Raw genomic sequence first — 21608 nt, 5'->3', positions numbered from 1 at the left:
CCTCGGCTGGCCCTGCCTCTTGCTGGGACTCGCGCTCTGGGAAGAGAGCTGTGAAAGCCCACTGAGTGTGCGCCCCCGCAGCGTGGAGACGGCTGCGTGACCACGGCCACATGAGTCAGAGCCGAGCCCCCCCCCGCCCCCCCGGCCCCACTCCTGGCTGGCCGCGCCCTGGCAAAGGAAGTTTTTGAGGAGGAGGGGAAGGAGGGGGAGGAGGGGGAAGCACCCACGCATCTGGGGCTGACTCGCTCTTTCGCAAAATCTCTGGGAGGAGCCCCGGGGGCACAAAACTGTCTGGCTCCCCGGGCCAGACTGAGACGGGCAGGGAGCCACACGGACTGGAGCTGCGGCCAGACATGGGCCGCCCGGGGCTGCTGCCGTTGCTGCTGCTGTCGCTTCAGACCTGCATTCCAGGTAGGGACCGGGCGCCCAAAACACCTGCGCGGGGACCCCGGGGCCCGAACGCAGTGAAGAGCGGGGAGGGGCGGGGGGCTCCGAGCTGGAGGAGTTGGAGGAGGGCGGCCCAGCCCCCAGCCCCCAGCCCCCAGCCCTCCCCCTCGCGGAGTAATCCTCCAGCCAGCTGCAGCCCCACGCAGCACAGGACCCGGCCAGCAGTCGGTGCTCGGGAATGCTCGTCGAGCGAAGGCTGTTAACGGCCGCCGAGTGGGTGCGCTCCTCTAAGCTCCTTCCCTGCAGTTTCAAACTGGACGGGCAGAACTATTCGAGCCCTGTTTCACAGAGAAGGAAACAGGCTCAGAGCGGTCCTGGAGTAAGGGGGCTTCTGGCCCGCAGCTCTCTGCGCGCGGTCGGGGCTCCCCACCGCCCCCGCACCCACCCAGCCCCTGGAAGGACCGGGAGCACGGAGCCTCCTGTTACAAAAGATCTAAAGAGAGAGGCCGAACGTCGCAGAGACAGGGGCTGGGGGAAGCCAGGGCTTGTCCCCGGAGGACCCTTCCCTTTCACTGTCCCCTAGCCACCCTCTCAACTCCTTTCCCGGGAAATGTACAGGAGAGGGTTGAAAAGCGAGAGGAAATTGACAAGGAACGGAGTCAGGGCGGGGCGGTTCAGGCATGAATAACCCGGGAAGGTCTCCGGATCTTTCGCGGCCAGGAATGAGTAATGACTCTAGAAGACTGCGAATTTGTGCTGGGGAATGGACCCCAGCAGGGAAGGCCGGGTGGGCGGGTAAAGGTGTTGGGGCGGGGCTAGTGGGCCAGCTTGTAACCACAGGACGCGCTAGTGGGAGGGGCGAGAAACTCGGGGAAGGAGCTGGGGGCGGGGCGAGAACCTCCGGCGAGGAGCGGAGGTGCCGGGAGAGAACTTCGGGGAAGCTACAGCAGTTGGGGTTAGAACTTCCCGAGGGTGATGGGTGCAGTTAAAACTTTGGCCTGGACTGATGGGCGGGGAGAGAATGTTGGGGAGAAGCTAGGGAAAGGAGTAGAGTCTGGGGGCATGAAGGGGGGGGATAGTCAGTGGGGGTCACCGGGAACTGGGGTAGAACGTAAAGATCAGCTGCAGTTGGGTGAGGGTAGAACGCCCTTAGGAGAGCTTGCGAAGCCGAATAGACCGAGGGCCGGTGGAATGGGGGAAAGGACCTAAACTGGAGCTGGGCTGGAATGTCCAGATGGACAGAGAGGGTGGGGATTGGACTCAGGATAGGCCCCGCGCTGATACAGAATTCAAGGGAAAATGAGCCAGGGCGTGACTTTAGGGAAAGACTGTTGGAAGGGATAGAACTTTAGGGTAGGGGGTGTAGATAAAACGTGGGGTTATACATAGGCCGGAAGTACTGCTGACCCGAACCCAGTGTTGGAACCAAAGGGCGGACAGAATGTGGAGCGCGAACCTGAGTGCACAAGGCCTGGAGACTTGGTTCTGGTATTGGGGCATGAAGGAGCAGCGAGGGGGAGCACCGCTCGGAGCTATAACAATCTCTCCTCTCCTCCCTCTTACCCTGCAGCCTCCTGGAGCTTGCAGTGCATGCTGTGTGGGAGGATCGGGAAATGCCAGGTGGAAGAGTGTGCCAGTGGCCAGGACCTCTGCAGGACCACGATCATGCGCACATGGGAAGGTGAGATTCCCCACTACAGCGCGACAGGGAACCTTATTTCACCAGTAATCAGGGAAATGCAAACGAAAAAGACAAGGAGACTCTATTTCATACCCACCAGATAGACAAGCTTTTAAACAATTTGACAATGCAGGGATGGATGAGGATGTGAAGCTGCAGACCCCGTTAATGAGGATAAATTCGTGCATGCACTGCACAGAGCAATTTGGCAATATCTAGTACAGATGATGATTAGCATACCCTCCTGCCAGCAATCCAACTTCTAGGAATATAGAAACCCCAAAGAACCTTGAACACACATGCCCGGGGACACACGTGTAAGAATGTTCTTAGCAGTTATGTTTGTGATACGGGTTAGTCATCAGTCGAGGAGAAACATTATGGTATAATCACACAATGGAATGCTCCACAGCAGTTTATTTATTTATTTATTTATTAAAGATTTTATTTATTTGACAGAGAGAGACAGCAAGAGAGGGAACACAAGCAGGGGGAGTGGGAGAGGGAGAAGCAGGCTCCCCAAGGGGCAGGGGGCCCGATGTGGGGCTCAATCCCAGGACCACGGGATCATGACCTGAGCTGAAGGCAGACGTTTAACATCTGAGCCACCCACCCAGGCGCTCTGCTCCACAGCAGTTTGAATGAAGGAACTTGAGCTGTAGGTATTAAAGTGGATACATCTCAAAAACATCAGGTTGAGAGGGGAAAAAGCATGTTTCAGGGTATGATATCTTTTAATATAAATAGTATATAACAATATGCAATAAATAATGTATAAATAAATAATAGTATACATTATTATGTGTACCTAGTGTGAAAACCACCTACACCAGTGGTTGCTTCTGGACAGGGCATAAGGGGAATGGGATTTGGGGGGGGTGAGCAGGAGGCTTTAACTCTATCTTTTAAATTTAAGTTCTTTTAAAAAATATCTGAAACAAATATAGCAAAATTTTCTAATATTTTATAAAATTTGGTGATGAATGCACAGTTATTTATTGTATCATTCTCTTATGCTTTTTGGCAAGCTGTAACATTTTTCCTTTAAAGATTCCTATTAGAGGCATCTCCCTGCTAAAATCACTAAGCTGGGAGGGAGGGGTAGGTGGATCCAGACAGCCTCAGTGACAGTGTGGTCACTAAGAGGGGTAGGCTCCCTGTGGTGGGAGGGCGAGGAGAGGAGACAGCTGGACCCCAGAGAAGAGGCCTGGCAAGGATCAGCCCTGGAAGAGGGTGACCTTAGGACCAGGAGCATCAGAGGCTGGTTGGGTCCAGGGCAGCCTTTGGGGTAACAAAGATACATTCTTCACAGGAGGTGAAGAGCTGGAGGTGGTGGAGAGAGGCTGTGCCCACCCAGAGAAGAGCAACAGGACCATGAGCTATCGGACAGGCATGCAGATCATCACTCTTACAGAGACCCTGTGTGGGACTGACTTGTGCAACCGACCCACCCCTGGTGAGCTGGGCAGCCCTCACGATCCCCAACCCCGCACACATCATTCTCCTGATCCTGTCCCCACCAGCCCCGACTCTCAAATGCCAGTTTAACAAAAAGACTTAGAGAGGCTCAAGTTCTCCAGTTCCCACAGGAGAGGGTAGGAAGCCACAGATCCATGTTGCATGGTCATGTGTGCAGATTCCTCTTTCTGGGCCTGGCAAGAAAGGAAATTGGTTAAGGCCAGGCCCGTCCCAGTGACGTCAGTAAGCAGAGCACCTACGCAACCTGTTTCTCGCTCAGCCATGCTGACCTCAAACTTTCGTCTTTTGGCGGAGGCTGAATCAGATGTTTATTTTCAAGGAAGTGACAAGAGAGGGGACGCTGGCTTCAGCTTTCTGTTAGATGTGCTTAAGGAAAGCACTGATAATCGAGTCTAAGTTCGAATCATAGATAATATTCAGAAGATTTAACAATATCAGTCAATGCAGAAGGCATTGATCAATCCTGGACCCCCCTCTTTAGCTGATGGATCTTGGAGACATAGGGTTCTAAAGAAAGACTTGGGAGTGGTCAGGGGTCCACCAGCAAGCTTAGAGCGCAGCTGTCAATTCAGTAATTTAATAAGTGGTAAAGCGATTATCAGCTTCCATTTCTCAGGCCATTTTACCCTGCTTGTGGCGACTGGAATAGTTGATAAAACCACATCCTGTATTTATGTGATACTGGGGATATAGAAGTGACCAAGACACTTTGGGCCTTAGCATGGGATTACAGTCAGTAGGGTGGGAGTGGGGGTGACAGACCCATCACCAAGCAGTGACTGCTCAGATTAGTCAGAGCCAGGATGGGGAAGCACAAGCAGAGGGGTCAGGACCATGAGACCTCTGGTCTGAGAGGGGCCAGAGCTGTAGTTGGGAAGCACGTCCAGAATTTTCAGGGCTGAGATAAGGAAAACAGAGGCCAGAGTGATCAGGGCTGGGATGAATGAAGAATAGGGGCTGTGAGACCCTAGGGGAGATAACTGGTCAAAGAAGTTTTCCTCCAGGAAGCAACAACTAAGCTGGATCTTGAGGGATGAGCAGGAGTCAGACTGTTAAAAAGACAGTGGAAAGGGTTTTCTAGGAAGAGCAACAGACACCAAGGCCCAAAGGTGGATGAAAGTAGTATGACTGGAGGAAGGAAAAAACAGGGCAAGAGGAGCTGGAAATTGGCAGGGTCATATTACACAGGGCCTTCTAGGTTGTGGTGAGGAATATAGACCATACGGGCGGCAGGGGGAGGTCATAAAAGGGTTGAGGTTTCTTTGTTGGTTTGTTTGTTTTTTAGATTTATTTATTTATTTGAGAGGAAGAGCACACAACAAGTGGGGGGAGGGGCAGAGGGAGAGAATCTCAAGCAGACTCCCCACTGAGCGAGAAGCCTGATGCAGGGCTTGACATCATGAGCCATGAGATTGCAACCTGAGCCAAAATTATGAGTCAGATGCTTAACCGACTGAGTCACCCAGGTGTCCCAAGGGTTTTTGTGGGGTTTTTTAAGATTTTTTTTTATTTATTTGAGAGAGAGAGAGAGAGCGTGAGCAGGGGGAGGAGCAGAGGGAAAGAGAGAATCTCAAGCAGACTCCCCACTGAATGTGGAGCCAACGGGTTGGGCGGGGGAGAAGGTTCGATCCCACAACCATGAGATCATGACCTGAGCGGAAACCAAGAGTCTGACACCCAATCGACTGAGTCATCCAGGCGCCCCGGTCATAAAAGGATTTTAAGCAGAGAGTGTCACGATCAGATTTGTACTTTTGAACAAATGATTCTGACCTCAGAGGAGAGCAATGATGGAGGGAAAGTAGACGAGGGCAGTCCAACTTGGAGGTGGGTGAGGTTGTCCAGATGAAGAAGAGAGTAACTGCATTAGAATGTCAACCATGCTCATGGAGAGAAGTGGGTGGATTTTAAGAACTCTTTAGCAGGTAGATGAGCAGGACTTAGTGATGGATTAGACATGGGGGTGGGTTTGCAGTTCTGGTCATGATGGAGTCACATGTATCAGACTAATCTGCCAGTGAAAGCCAGAAAAGCTGGACAAATTATAAACAATTACTCGAGGTCACTGGAGAGCAGCCAATGAAGAGAGGACCTTGAGGTGCTACAATCTTTGAAATAAGGGAAGCACAGAAACTGAGTTATGCAGAAAGCTGGCTTTATCCTTGAGTGCACTTTCCAATTCACTGCTGTGAAGGGGAAATAAAACCCAAATAAGAGAGATCATTGCTAGACTGAGAAGCCAGGGGTTAGAGTCTTTCTGGCTGCCAGAGCGTCTGAAGAATGAGAGGTAGAGTTCGGGAACGTATGAAACCACAGAAAAGGGAGTCCCCAAATCTGCATATTTCCTTTAAGTCATTGGCAAGCTGTACATGCACAGGGTGAGACTCCAAGGAACTCAGCAGAAAATAGTATCTGGGAAGCTACAGAACTGAAAAAGGATTCCAGCAGCCATATGATGCTGGAGAAACCAAAGTTGCAAAGTTGGAGAGAGAGGCCTTGGTAACCACCCCAAGCTTTCTGCTAAGACCATACCCTAGGTGTAAGGGCAAAACTGAGAGAGACCAGCCCTAAAGATTCCTACATTTGATCTTCAGCGGGAAGAAAACTGACCTTCTTGGGAAGAAAATAACATTATTTAGAGCCTTTCCAAATTTTCATTGTGATGTCTGGCATCTAATCAAAACTTACAAGGTACCCCAAAGAAAATTGAAAGGACCAATTAACAAGAAACCTAGAGACAAATCCAACAGTAGAAACAGACTCATAATGATTCAGATAGTGGAGTTATTAGATAGGGAAATTTAAAATAGCCATGATCAATATAGTCCAAAAAAGGGGCACCTGGGTGGCTCAGTCATTAAGCGTCTGCCTTCGGCTCAGGTCATGATCCCAGGGTCCTGGGATCGAGCCCCACATCGGGCTCCCTGCTCGGTGGGAAGTCTGCTTCTCCCTCTCCCACTCCCCCTGCTTGTGTTTCTTCTCTCGCTGTGTCTCTCTCTGTCAAATAAATAAATAAAACCTTTAAATATATATATATATAGTCCAAAAAAATAGAGGAGAGGATAAACTTTAACAGAAATGTGGAGTCTATTTTTTAATTCTAAAAATTTTTTTAAATGTTTTATTTATTTATTCATGAGAGTCAGAGAGAGAGAGAGGCAGAGGGAGAAGTAGGCTCCCCACCCAGCAGGGCGCCTGATGCAGGACTCGATCCCAGGACCCTGGAATCATGACCTGAGCCGAAGGCAGACGCTTAACCATCTGAGCCACCCAGGCGCCCCAGGAGTCCATTTTTTTAAAAGAGTCAAACAGGAGGGGCGCCTGGGTGGCTCAGATGGTTAAGCGTCTGCCTTCGGCTCAGGTCATGATTCCAGGGTCCTGGGATCGAGTCCCACATCGGGCTCCCTGCCGCTTGGGGAGCCTGCTTCTCCCTCTGCCTCCCTCTCTCTTTCTCTCTCTCTCTCTCATGAATAAATAAATAAAATCTTAAAAAAAAAAAAAAAGAGTCAAACAGGAAACACAGAATAGTGACTGAAATTAAGAACTCAATAGATGTGCTTAATAGAGCCCAGAAGCAGTGGGGCAAAAGGATTAAAGAACTAGAAGACAGGGCAGGAGACGTCTCCAGATTGGTGCCTAAATGTGGAGGATCAAGGAACCTGCCAGGTTTCTGCCCTGGGGTACTGAATGGGACCACCGCAGAGATATGGAATTCAGGAGAGAAAGAAGTTTAGAGAAGATGGAGAGCTTCCTTTGGGGCATGTAGAGATTCAGGTGTTTGAGGGATAGCAAGACGGCCTCTCCAGGAGGCAGTTGGGTGTACAGGTGTGGAGCTCAGAGAGAAGTTCCCAGCAGATGCGTGGAAATGAAGCCAGGTCAATGGATAACATCCCCATGGGAGAGAGTGTGCACTGTGAGAAATGAAAAGGGCCTAAGACAGAACCCTGAGGATGACCCACATTTAGAAGAGCGACATAAGAACAAGAGTTTATGAGGGGACCTGAGGGTGGTATGATGGCGGTGATGGCAATCTGTGTTTTCATTTTCATGGAAGTTCATGTGAGAAGACATGGGTTGTTGGCATTTTAATTATTCTTTCTTTAGGGTTGGGGAAGATTTGGCCTTGGATGTAAGTGATTCACCTAATTCCAGCAGCTGGCCTGCCAGTTGAGAAAGTGGCTGAGACAGCCCTCTCCCTTATGTAGGACTTGGCCCCAACTCAACTTGGATATTTGGGATCAGGAAGGGGAAGGCATACCAGGCTTCAGCATGGTGTGAGTCAAGGCCTGGCCGGAGGAATGACTCTAGTGTTTCCGGGGAAAAATAATTCACCCCCTTGGCCTGGACCAGCAGGTGTGAGAGGCTTATCACAGATCAATCAATCAAGCGAGGCTTGGATCCCTGACCCAATCGGGTAGTGCATTAATTACCTATCGCCTCAGTACAGATTGTCCCAAAACTTAAAACAAAAATGAGCAGGTATTATTTCACAAAGTTTCTGAAGGTCAGATTCTGAAGAATCTGGAAGTGGCTTAAGTAGGATGGTTCTGGGTCTTTCATGAGGTTGTGGTCAAGATGACAGCAGAGCTGCCATCATCCCAAGGCTCCCAAGGGAGATTTACTCACGTGGCTGGTCCCCTCCCGTGGCTTGGACAAAGGCCTCAGTTCCTCGCCACGGAGACCTCACCATGGGGTGTCTGAGTGTTCTAACCGCATGACAGATGGACTTCCTCCCGACCAAGTAATCCAAGAGAGAGCCAGGAAGAAGTTGCAATGCCTTTTATGATCTAGCGCAGGAATCATACACCATCATTTCCGCAATATCCCATTAGTTACACGGGTCAGCCCTATTCTTTGTGTGTGCGTACCAGGAAACAGGGGTCACTGGGGGCCATCTCGGAGGTTGGCTACCACAGAGAACAATAGCAGGGTTTTAAGCAATTCTTCATTCATTCATTTAACAAATATTTACTGGATGTCTTCTCTGGCTCTGGCCCTGGTGCTGGGTGGTGTTGGGACACAGTAATGATTAGGACAGTCCTGGCCCCACCTCCTGGGGCTCAGAGTCCAGTCAGACGGGGATGACCCAAAGTGGATGTGGCTGGGATTGGGGAGCCCAGTGGGGCACATTGATGCAGCCTCCGAGGTCAGGGAGGACTTCTTAGAGGATGTGAAATTTGAGATGATGCCTGAAGAATGAGTAGGAGGAGACAGGGAAAGTAAGGAGCCGAGGGAGCGTGTTCTAGGCAAGGGCTGGATGCCAGTCAGCATGTACGTTCAGGAACTGTGGGAAGTCATGGGGAGTAGAGTTTGAGGGGCTAGTGGAGGGAGATGAGACAGGAGAGGTGGCCGGGACCCAGAGGTCCACACGGAGTAGCTTGGATATTATTCTGAGGGCACTGGGGAGCCATGGAGAGGTTTTGAGCAGAGCAGGCAGGGTCACATTTGAGTATTAGAAACATCCTTCTAGGGCCATGTGGGGCTGCACTGGGTGGGGTTGGGGGGCAAGGATGGAAACCAGGAAGCCAGGTATTTGAAGAAGTTCTGACCTGGGTCATGGGGCTGGAAAGGAGGGGATGGATGCTAGAAAGATTCAGGAGGTGGGATGGGCAGGGCTTTGATGATTGGCTGAAGGAGGAATTGATGCTAAGTTGAGTCTTCAAAGGAGCTAGATTTCCGGAACTCTCCCCATGGAGTCTCACCCTCCTGCCCCTCCCCGAACAGGTCGGACTTCCACCTTTCCCCGAATCCGAAGCCGTTACCTCGAATGTGTTTCCTGCGCCTCATCAGATCTGAGCTGTGAGAGGGGCTGGGACCAGAGCCTGCAATGCCGCAGCCCTACAGAACAGTGCGTGGAAGTGGTGACCCACCAGAGCCTGGAAGGTGAGCTCCAACCTGCCAGCAGCATCTCCCCCCTGCATTGCTCCTCCCCAAGGCTGCACTTAACAAGGACCCCAGCATAACAAGGATTTAAGCAAGGTAGAAGGTTAGTTCTCTCACACACAAAAAAGTCTAGTGGTAGGAAGTCCTGAGCCACTAGGACAGTTCTACCATCACCAGGAACCAAGATGCTTTCTCATTTCTTGACTATTGTTTCCATTCTCACAATTGCCTCATAGTCCAACATGGCTGCCAGAGCTCTAAACCTCATGTCCAAGCTCCAGGAAGGAGAAAGAAGAAAAGGAACAAAAAATAGGCACCCCTCCTTTTGTGGGGGTTCTCCTTTCTGGAAGTCCCATAAAACCATAATTCTATTCTATTCTATTCTAACTTAGCCACATGATTATACCTATGGAAGCTGGAAAATGTGGTTTTGCCTAGATATATGGCTGCCCCAAATAAAAGGAGGGTCCTATAATGAACAGTGAGGCAGGAAATGGACAGATGACTGCTGCGGTGGTGGGCAAGGCCAGTCGCAGTCCCTGCACAATCTGACCTCTCTCTTCTGCCCCCCACAGGCAGTCCAAGGGATGAGCACCACACCCGCGGCTGTGGCAACCTTCCGGGCTGCCCAGGCCCCACCGGCTTCCACAACAACCACACCTTCCACTTCCTGCGGTGCTGCAACACCACCAAATGCAATGGAGGCCCAGGTGAGGGGGCAGGGGACCCACACAGCATGAGGCTGGGGTCGGGGCAGGGAGATGTACCCGGGCTGCTGCCCCTCCCTCGCAGGCCACCCCTCCTCTCTGGGTGTCCATCTCCCCTGAAAGCCCCTCCTCAAAGAAGGCTTGTGTGGAGATTCATCGTGCCCATCAAACCTTTTCCAAAGACCCCTGCTTTATACTTCCTTGAATCCTTCCGCGGCTCACCGCCCTGGTCCATGCCACCGGGAGCTCTTGCCTAGATTGTTGCCATGACCTTCTCACTGGTCCCCCTGCTTCCGCTTCTGCCGCCTACAGCCGATGCTCGACACAGCAGCAAGGGTGATTTCTTAAAAGTGTAAACCAGAGCATGTCACTCTCCTTCCTCAGGCACTGCAGCAACTCTTCTTTGCTCTCTGAGTAAAATCTAAAGACCATCCTATGCCCTCTGTAATCCAGCACCTGTCTGCCTCATGGTCTACATTGAGTTCCTGCAACTGCCAAACTCTCTCCTGCCTCGGGCGCCTGGGTGGCTCAGTTGGTTAAGCGACTGCCTTCGGCTCAGGTCGTGATCCTGGAGTCCCGGGATCGAGTCCCGCATCGGGCTCCCTGCTCGGCGGGGAGTCTGCTTCTCCCTCTGACCCTCCTCCCTCTCATGCTCTCTGTCTCTCATTCTCTCTGTCTCAAATAAATAAATAAAATCTTAAAAAAAAAAAAAAAACCCTCTCTCCTGCCTCAGGGCCTTTGCGCATTCAGTACCCTCCACCAGGAACACATCTCCCCCAAGAGTTTACTGGGCTGGCTACTTCTCATTTGTTAGGTCTCAGCTTAAAGTATTGTCCTCAGGGAAACATTCTCTGTCCCTCCCCTCCACTATAATCTCACTCCTTGGTGTTATTCTGTCTCCATAAACCAGTACCGTCCAACAGAACTTTCCACGGTGATAGAAATGTTCCATATCTGTACTGTCCAGTATGGTAGCCACTAACTCATATGGCTGTTGAGCACTTGAAATGTGAAACTGAACCTTGAATTTTAGTTAATACGAATTCATTTCCGTGTAAATGTAAACAACCACACGTGGCTGGTGGCTACCATATTGGACAGTGTAGGTCTGAGTGGTAAGTGCTGTAGGGCAGGGACTGTTTCGTCTTCCACAGCTGCTCGCCCAGTGCCTGGTCAGATAGGGGCTCAGGAGGAGCGGCGAGGTGGGATTTCTCTCACAGGTTCTATAAAGAACCCCCCAGAAGGGGCGCCTGGGTGGCTCAGTTAAGCGTCTGCCTTTGGCTCAGGTCATGATCTCAGGGTCCTGGGATTTAGTCTCACATCTGGCTCCCAGCTCAGCGGGGAGTCTGCTTCCTCTCCTTCTGCCCCTCCCCCCGCTCATGCTCGTGCTCTCTCTCCTGCTCTATCTCAAATAAATAAAATCTTTGGGGGGAAAAAAAAAAAGCCCTCCCCCTCTGAAGACTGCTGTTCCAATGCCTGACCACTAGGTGGCTCCATGACATCTCAGGCTGCGAGCTGACCGTTCTAGGGGAGGTAATGCAAGGAAGGACACCCCTCACCCCACCTGCCCGCACCCCCATACTAATTTCCTTGGTTTCTGTGTCACCTGTCTTCTCCCAAGTCCTGGAGCTTCAAAACCTGCCTCTGAATGGCCTCCAGTGTTACAGCTGTGAGGGGAACAGCACCCATGGATGTTCCTCGGAAGAGATTGCCCTGACCGCCTGCCAAGGCCCCATGAATCAATGTCTGAAAGCCACGGGAACTAATGGTGAGCCCTTCCAGGAGGCTGGGAGGGTATACTTGTGGGTGGGGGCTTGTGGGCCACAGGTCGACTTCAGGGAGCTGGGTCTTCCTGTGGAAAATGTAGGACTTCCTTCAGGAGGGTGCAGAGTGTCGTCAGGAATGAGGACTTCATTAAGAAATGAGCGTTCCCGCCACAGAAATGTGGACCTCTCTGGGGGTGGGACTTCCCACGAGGGGGTGGGACTTCCCACGAGGGGGTGGGACTTCCCACGAGGGGTGGGACTTCCCACGAGGGGGTGGGACTTCCTGCGGGCGTGGCGGGCTCCCATCCTGTGCCATCCTGGGCAGGTCTCTGTTCCAGCGGTTCTCAAACCTTTTCATCTCAAAATTCCTTCGTGCTCTTAAAAATTATTACTTATGGCAGATATATCTATAGATATTTACTGCATTAGGATTAAAACTGAGATATTTTAAGAGATGCAAATTATTAATTTATTTATTACTTATTTTTTTAGAGAGAGAGCCCGCAAGTGGGGGATGGGGAGAGGGCAGAGGGAGAGGGAGAGAGAGAATCTTAAGCAGGCTTCATGCCCAGCATGGAGCCCGCATCGGGGCTTGATCTCATGACCCTGAGGTCATAACCAAGAGTTGGACGCTTAACCGACTGAGCCACCCTGGTGCCCCTATTAATTTATTTTAAAATAAATTAATTTAAAAGAAAAATACAAAATAAAACCTCATTCCATGTGAACATAACATTTTTTACTTAAAAAAAAATGACATTTTCCACAATGAAAACATTTAACAAAAGACTGCTATTGTTCTACCATTTCGCAAATCTCTTTCATGTCTGGCTTAATAGAAGATGGCTGGATCCTCATCCTCATATGGGCTTCTGCGTTCAGTCGGCTGCAAGATCACATGTCCCAGGGTTTCTGGAAAACCCCCACTGTACACTCACAAGAGTGGAAAAGTCGAATGATGCTTTAGCATTATTATGAGACTAGTTTTGACTTCTTGGTTCCCCCAGAAGGGTCTGAGGGACCACACTTGAAACTGCTGCTTTCTTCAAGTGGGATCCGCCAGAAGGTGGCAGGTCACCCGGTGAGCACTGCAGGCCCATCCCCAGGAGCTGGGAGTCTCACGCAGTCTTCTCTCTCCTCAGGGCTGGGCAACCCGAGCTACACAGTACGAGGTTGTGCAACTTCCTCATGGTGCCAGAGTCTCCACGTGGCTGAAGCCTTCAGACTGACCCATCTCAATGTCTCATGCTGTACTGGAAACGGCTGTAACCACCCAGTCCTGGGTCACCAGCCCCACATGGGCGGCGCCCCCCGGCCTGGTCCTGCCCACCTCAGCCTCATGGCCACCCTGCTTATAACTGCCAGACTGTGGGGAGGCACTCTCCTCTGGACCTGACCCCCCACACTCCCCCTTCCCTGGCTGGATCCAGAGGAGCCCTTTGCCCTCCCCTCAGCCCCCAGCCCTGCAGACTTGCTGTGTGACCTCAGGCCAGTGTGCTGCCCTCTCTGGGTCTCAGTTTTCCCAGCTGTCTCACGAAGTTGCAGAACCAGGGGAGAAAAGCTGGAGAAAGACTGCAGGCCAGCAGGAGAGGTCTTGTTATGTTAGCATTGTTGTACCATTGTTGTTATTATTAATTAATATTTGTTTTATTTAATATTTTATACTTAAAGATTTTTGTACCAGCGAACAAGACCTGATCTTCCCTTCTCCGTAGCATCTCTCTTTGGGAGGATGAATGGGCGGGGGGGCACCTTTCACCCACCTCCTGGAATTGGGGGTCACATTGTAGGACCCAGGCATCTGGGGCCCCAGCCTTGGGAGCAGTTCTCCATGGGCTTCCATCCTAAGCCACCTCCACATCAATTTCTGGGCTCCAACTCACTCACTCAAGCACGAACTTTCCAGTCTCTTCTCCCAAGCTCCAAAGGTCAAGACTACTTTGTTGTTCTAAGGAGAGGCATCTGCATTTCCTAGGGGGTTCTGAGACCCGAGATGAATGGGAGGGATAATCTGATGGCCAGAACTCCCTGGGGGCCCTGCAGTGAGGAATCAGGACAGGACTACATTTCCCCAGATGCCCCGGTGGCAAGAGATAAAAGCTGGGCTCTTTTTCCTAGGATGCCTTCAGACTGACTGAGAAAAAGAACTCTCATTTCCATTGGCACCCTTGGGGCACAATATTGAAGAAGTCACGTTTCCTATGATTTGCTGAGGCAAGCCCAAAGAGACAAAATTACGTTCCCCAGGACCCTATGGCTAATGAAGAAAAGATAAGACATCTTCCATGGTATTTGAGGGCAGGGAAGGGACGGGTTTCTTTTTAGGACCTCCTCAAATCACATAGCACTGAGCGTCACTGTGGCGGCTTAAAGAGGTGGCCTCAGTGTCTCCACCTCTTTGAACGTGCGTGGCTCCGGGACTGCTTTGACCCTGCCACGTTCTAAGCTTCAAGAAACTGGCTCTGGGGCGCCTGGGTGGCTCAGTTGGTTAAGCGACTGCCTTCGGCTCAGGTCATGATCCTGGAGTCCCTGGATCGAGTCCCGCGTCGGGCTCCCTGCTCAGCGGGGAGTCTGCTTCTCCCTCTGACCCTCCCCCCTCTCGTGTGCTCTCTCTCTCTCTCTCTCACTCTCTCAAATAAATGAATAAATAAAATCTTTAAAAAAAAAAAAAAAACAACTTATCGGGCGCCTGGGTGGCTCAGTTGGTTAAGCGACTGCCTTTGGCTCAGGTCATGATCCCGGAGTCCTGGGATCGAGTCCCGCATCGGGCTCCCTGCTCAGCGGGGAGTCTGCTTCTCCCTCTGACCTCCCCCCCTCTCGTGCTCTCTCTTTCTCATTCTCTCTCTCAAATAAATAAATAAAATCTTTAAAAAAAAAAAAAAAGAAAGAAAGAAACTGGCTCTGGGGAAGCCAGCTGCCATGTCAAAAGCTTCCTGTGCTGAGGCTGCCGTGCTCTGGGGACGCCCACACTATTTCTTGCATGGACGCCATGTGGGGAGAGAGCCCCAGATGTCTCAGCCATCTCAGCCCAGACACCAGATACGTGGGCGAAGGAGGGGCCCTAGACGTCGCAACCCCAGCAGATGTAGCATGCAGGAGAGTCGGGAAGCCCAGCTGTTTTTGTTTCCCAGGACTGCGGTAGTAACCAATTTTCAAACTGGGGGGCTTCCAGCAACAGAAATGTATGCTCTCAGAGTTCTGGATGCTAGAAGTCTGAAATCAAGGTGTTGGCAGTGCCGTGCTCTTTCTAAAGTCGCTGGGGAAGGATCCTTCCTGGCCTCGTCCTGGCTCCTGGGGGTTGCTGACAATCCTTGGTGTTTCTGGGCTTACAGCCACGCTACTCCAATCTCTGCCTCTGTCCTCACGTGGCCTTCTCAGTCAATGTGGCTGTGCAGCTCCAGATCTCTCCCTCTCCTTACCGGGACACCACTCATTGGATTTAGGGACCTACCCTAATCCAGTGTGACCTCATCTTAATCCTTTTTTTTTTTAAAGATTTTATTTATTTATTTGAGACAGAGAGAATGAGAGACAGAGAGCATGAGAGGGAAGAGGGTCAGAGGGAGAAGCAGACTCCCCGCCGAGCAGGGAGCCCGATGCGGGACTCGATCCCGGGACTCCAGGATCATGACCTGAGCCGAAGGCAGTCGCTTATCCAACTGAGCCACCCAGGCGCCCGACCTCATCTTAATCCTATCTGCAAAGACCCTATTTCCAAATAAGGTCACATTCATAGGTTCTAAGGGTTAGAACTTCAATGTATGGGGGGGCGGGGGGGGGGGAGACACAGTTCAATCCACAACCCCAGTCAGCAGCCAGAGCCAAGGTTTCAGATTAAGTGGCCCCATATGAACCATCGCACCCACCTCCAGCTGTTCCAGCCAGCCCATTTGGGCCCCGGTTCATCGTGGAGCAGATATGTACTGATCCTGCTGTCCCTTGCTCAAATTCCTGACCCACAGAATGGTAAAAGAAAAAGGTTATGGGGGCACCTGGGTGGCTCAATTGGTTAAGCGACTGCCTTCGGCTCAGGTCATGATCCTGGAGTCCCTGGATGGAGTCCCGCATCAGGCTCCCTGCTGGGCAGGGAGTCTGCTTCTCCCTCTGACCCTCCCCCCCTCATGTGCTCTCTCTCTCATTCTCTCTCTCTCTCAATAAATAAATAAAATCTTTAAAAAAAAAAAAAAAGAAAAAGGTTATGGTTTCACACCACTGAGTTTTGGGGCATTTTGTTATGCTGCAATGTTAATGGGAATAGTCATTTGTTTGGTAGTTTGCTAACCCTCCCCACTATAATCTCCATAAAGGGCAAGACCTTTATTTGCTCACTACTACTGTATCCACAGTACCGAGATGAATAATGCCTGGAACATGGCAGGTAATTAAGGAAGAAAAGAGGGAAGGAAGGACAGGAGGAAGGAAAGATCACATCTTTAGTCTCTTACAACAAAAACTCGCTAGGGCTCTCTCTCTCATGATGCCCTACAGCAGAGATGAGGCCAAGATAACATTTTCTGAGCTGCTCTACAATTAAAATTGAGGGTAGTTTCCCCTTTCCCATGATTGCCTACCACAGAAGTTGGAGGCTAGGATTACATCCACGGGGATGCCCTCCAGCAGAGCCTGGAGGCTAGGAATACACTTCCCATGATGCCTTGCAGCAGGAATGGAGGCTAGGACTGCATCTGCCATGAGACCCTGTGGCAGAGACTGGGGGCTAGGATTACATCTCCCAGCATGCCCTCCAGTGAGGATCAGAGGTTTGAAATACATGTCCCATGATGTCTTACAGCAGATCTTGAGGCTCAGGATACATTTCTCATAATGTTCTACAACAGAGTTTGTGATCAGGACCTCATCGTTAATGGCTCCCAAGTTTTTGTTCAGGGATTTCGGCTGCAAGAAATAAAATCCGTTTAAGCTGACTTAAGCAAAACGACATTATTGGAAGTTTAGAATCCAAGCAAGAGCTAGGTCTCTGGGCCTCACTAGGGACAAGAAATAGAATTGAAAAGCTGTGTGAAATCAAGGTTGTCTCCCTTTTGCAGAATCTGTCTCTGTCTCTGTCTCTCTCTCTTTCTCTCTCTGAATGTGTGGTTTCCCTCCTGGGCTTCCACTTTATTTTTCTGTCTCCGCATAGACCCCCTTCTTCCGCCTCACACACAGTAGCCAAATATGCCCTTGAAATGTCAAGTACCAAGAACTCCTCGTGTCCCAGTTCTAAAACTTGAGCTAGCAGACAGACCCTGATGGGGTCTAGTTGGGGTCAGTCCTCTGCCTCTGACCCTCTCTGCTACAGCCAGGGAAGTTCACACCTAAGTCAGGAAGCTGGGACAGTTGTTCAGGTCATGAACAGGCATCCACTGCTCCTGCAGTTCTCGTGGTACATGGTATGCAGCCCACTCAGCCAGAGCTGGAAAAGCAATCTCTCTGAGAGGAATCCTACCATGAGGATGGGAGACCAGCTGAAAAAGTGAACTGTCACTCGGAGTGTTTTAATCTGCAAGCAGGGCTGCCTCCTTATATTCTATATGAATCAGAAACAACACAGAGGCCAGGGATGTATGCAACCGGACACCCAACTCAAAATGGTTGAAACAAAGGAGAAATTGATTATTTAAATGACAAGAGATCATACCCTAAAGGATCCATTCAGGCTTGTCCACCTCATGACCCCAAGATGGCTGCTGCAACTCCAGATATCATAGCCACATTCATAGGCAATAACAAAAGGCCATCTCCTCTTGGGTCTCTTTTTTTTAAAACAAAGAGAATTTAACCCAACACTTGCAAGCCGACGTGCCCTCACATTTTATTTGCCTGACTTGTTTCATACACCTATGCCTACAACAATCACTGGAAGGGGGCATGGAACCATCATACTGAGCAAAATATATTCAGACCCCACTCCTGAGGTTTCCCTTGCGTCATCTGGCTACTAAAGAAAGGGAGATGCCTGAACAAAATCAGGATTCTCTTAAAAAGGAAAAAGGTTGGTGGGGGGGTGGCGCCTGGGTGGTGCAATCAGTTAAACCTCCTACCCTTGGTTTTGGCTCAGGTTCTGATCTCAGGGTCCTGAGATCCAGCCCTGCCTTGGGCTAGCGCTCAGCGCTGAGTCAGCTTCAGATTCTCTCTCCCTCTCCCTCTGCCCCTCCTGCTCATGCTCTCTCTCTTTCTAAAATAAAAAAATAGGGACACCTCGGTGGCTCAGTTGGTTAAGCATCTGCCTTCAGCTCAGGTCATGATCTTGGGGTCCTGGGATCGAGCCCCCTGAGTCAGGCTCCCTGCTCAGTGGGGAGACTGCTTTTCCCTCTCCCTCCAGTGGTGCTCTCTCTATACATATATATCTCTCTCTCAAATAAATAAATAAATCTTTTTAAAAAAATAAATTAATCTAAAAAAAAAAGGAAAAAGGGGGAGGGAATGTGTATTAGGGGGGAAAACACCCAGTTTTTCTCCCATAGATGGAAAAACCCAGTTCTTCCCACTGTGTCTTTCTCCTGTGTGCCTCCTTTACCTTCACTGTCACACTCACAACACTTCTGGTCACCAAATCTGGGGGAGTTCTCCCACGCCCAGCAATTCTCTGTGACATGGGCTGGGTGTCCCGCAATTGAACTCAACTCTGACACGATCTACCTGGAGAAGGCATCAGATCCCACAGGCAAAGGGCTCAGGCCCACAAGCACACTCCTCTCCCCACTTCAGATGCCGATCACAAGTGCAGGCTCTCGCCTGTACTTCTGACCCATTGGTTAAAAATCAGAGGTTCCCGGGCGCCTGGGTGGCTCAGTTGGTTGAACGACAGCCTTCGGCTCAGGTCATGATCCTGGAGTCCCTGGATCGAGTCCCACATCGGGCTCCCTGCTCGGCAGGGAGCCTGCTTCTGCCTCTGACCCTCCCCCCTCTCATGCTCTCTCATTCTCTCTCTCAAATAAATAAATAAAATCTTAAAAAAAAAAAAAAATCAGAGGTTCCCATGACCCCCTCTCCGGGTTGGATTAATTTGCTAGCGTGGCTCACAGAATGCAGGGAAACAGTGTGCTTACATTTACCAGTTCATTATAGAAGGATATGACAAAGGATACAGATGAGCATCCAGACAGAAGTGAGGCGTAGGGCAAGGTATGCAGGAAGGGGCGTGGAACTCTCCACGGTGAGCACTTTCCCAGCATCTTCACAGGCTCACCAACCTGGAAGCCCCCCAAACCTTGTAACTTTTGCAATTTTATGGAGGCTTCATTCCATAGGCATGATCATTCTCTAACTCCATTTTCCACCCTTCTCCCTTCTCAAGAGAATGGGGGGCAGGGCTGAAAATTCCAAGCTTCTAATCACAGTTTGCTCTCTTGGGTCACCAGCTCTCTTCCAGGAGCCGTCCAGAAGCCCACCCAGAGTCTCCTCATTAAAATAAAAGACACTCTGGGGCAGCTGGGTGGCTCAGTCGTTGAGCGTCTGCCTTCGGCTCAGGTCATGATCCCAGGGTCCTGGGATAGAGCCCCACATAGGGCTCCCTGCTCCGCAGGAAGCCTGCTTCTCCCTCTCCCACTCCCCCTGCTTGTGTTCCCTCTCTCTCTGTGTCTCTCTGTCAAATAAATAAATAAAATCTTTAAAAAGAAAATAAAAGACACTCCTATCACCCAGGAAATTATAAGGATTTCAGGAGTTCTGTGCCAGGAACCAGGGGCAGAGACCAAATACATACTTCTAGTATCTCCCAGAATGATATTGAGTAAACAACTAACAAAGTCTGCACTATCCCAACACTTCCAAAAATTCAAGAATGGTCAACTCATGGTGTACCCATCCCACCCCCCATAGCAAGCCCAGCAGGGGGCTCCCCAATATAATTTCTCTTTAAAAAAAGCTGATTTCACCTCTGACCTGAGGGTGGAGGGAGCCTGTGGTTCATGTTTCATTTAATCAGCATAATCTCATCCCCTGGCCATTGATATTGGTTCAGTGATAGGTAGGTGGCATCATCTAGGCCAATGAAACCTAATGAAAAGTTTTCTAGAAGCTTCTGGGGGAAGTTATCTCCCCACTCTGCTGAAGGAGCTTCTTAAAGCTTCTGCCCCCCCTTTCTCTCATCCCCCCTCAGTCTCCTTCAGTCTGGCTCTCTCCATCCGTCTTGCCATTTTCTCTCTCTGCCCCTCTCCACATAAGAAGGAAAGGTGTGGCCCCAGGCATCTCGCAATATGAGGGCAGCCATTTACCCTTAGGACAGAGAGAGACAGGCTGTGCTGACACTTTTTTATATGTGACCCAATTCTTTTTCTCTTAAGCCACTTGGGTTGGATTTGCTGTCACTTGCATGAAAATTCTAATGGATAAAGCACCCTGGTCTTTGACAGGATGGGGACACGACCACCACTCTCCTGGTGTCCTCAGAAGGGAGAAATGGTGGGTCCAAAGAAGACAGATGAGAATCAAACCAACATCTCCCGGGTGTTGGATTCTCTTCAGCTGGAGCAGGAGACATTGGTTAGAACCATGAGGGCAAGGGGACCTATAGGTTCTTGGGGGAAAGACAACTATTTGCTACCTACCCCCTAACCCAGTATCCTACATCTAGGTCAGACACCTCTCTTCCACCTATCCTAAGACAGAAAATGTGAGGCCTCTTTCCCTGTTTACCGAAGGGTAACCTGAGAATGGAAAAGGAAAGGAGTTGCTTGGAGCTGGGGTCCTGGGGACACAGATGTTGATGGGAGATTTGGTCCCGAGAACAGTGAGGATCCTAGAGGTCCCGAGGACTTGGGGGTTGATGGGAGTTTGGGTCCCAAAGACAGACAGGATGCTGGGAGCTGGACACCGAGGACAGAAAGGGTATCTGGAGCTGAAGTTCCCTGGTGGGCCTGGATGTAGACTATTTTGGTAGTGACGGAGATAAAGAGCAAGAATTTTCATAGTCAGCATATCTCAGTTTACCTAGTTGTCAAAAGGGCATGGGAGAGGTTGAGATCTCCTACTTTCCATGGTTTCTCACTCTTCCCGGGTCCTAAGGGTGATAAACTTGGACCAGGTCTACAAGGTCCCACAGAAGTGGGCTCAGGGAGACCCATTCCCAGGAGGGAGAAGGGCCCCAAGTCTGGAGGGGTGAGGCAGCAACAGTGTTGGGAGAGACATGGGAAGGGCACATGGAGTGTGGGGGACTCAAAGAGATTGGGGCAGGAAGAGCAGGGAAGCTGGGTGGGGAAGCTGGTCGCTAGGGCCTGGGAGGCATCCACAGGAGCCTCTCCCTCTCTGGGGCTCAGGACTCAGGCTTCCTTCCAGTTGGTTCACTTCCAGGGGCCCCTTTTGGGAGAATGATGCATGATATGGAAACACTGGATTCCCGGGTCTGGAAGGGTGGGGCCTCACCCCAGCCCCGCCCAGCCCTGCCTTGGGAGTTCTTGGACCTGCCCACACATCCCTCTGCTGCCTCCCGGATCTCGAGGTGGCTCAGTTCACAACCGGTCATGTGACACCTTCACCTTCACTCACCTGTCCGCAGAACACCTCTCACACTCACCTTTCCCACAAAACCCTCCTCCTCCCTCAATGCTCACAATCGCACACAACACTCGCCTCCGCACACACCCAAACCTCCACACACACCCCTCACAGTTACCTTCCCCTTTCCCCTTACCCTCACACAACACCTGCACCTTCACACACCCTTCCACCAACACCCTCACACTCACCTCTTCACACACCACCCAC

At 50.8% G+C, this 21608-nt stretch overlaps 1 protein-coding gene across 1 annotated transcript; it reads left to right on the top strand.

Annotated features, from left to right (window-relative positions):
- The first annotated feature begins 290 nt into the window (after positions 1-290).
- On the top strand, positions 291-14340 carry PLAUR (plasminogen activator, urokinase receptor). The gene is made up of 7 exons (XM_034986656.1): positions 291-411; positions 1958-2068; positions 3381-3524; positions 9272-9430; positions 10006-10140; positions 11759-11905; positions 13046-14340. Exons 1-7 carry the CDS (start codon positions 354-356, stop codon positions 13297-13299), a joined length of 1008 nt encoding a protein of 335 aa, XP_034842547.1. The 5' UTR covers positions 291-353; the 3' UTR covers positions 13300-14340.
- Positions 14341-21608: the final 7268 nt, after the last annotated feature.

The sequence above is a fragment of the Mirounga leonina genome, unplaced genomic scaffold, assembly GCF_011800145.1.
Source record: "Mirounga leonina isolate KUSES-001 unplaced genomic scaffold, KU_Mleo_1.0 Mir_376, whole genome shotgun sequence".
Lineage (NCBI taxonomy): Eukaryota > Metazoa > Chordata > Mammalia > Carnivora > Phocidae > Mirounga > Mirounga leonina.
This window is presented reverse-complemented; position numbering and strand designations above follow the sequence as displayed.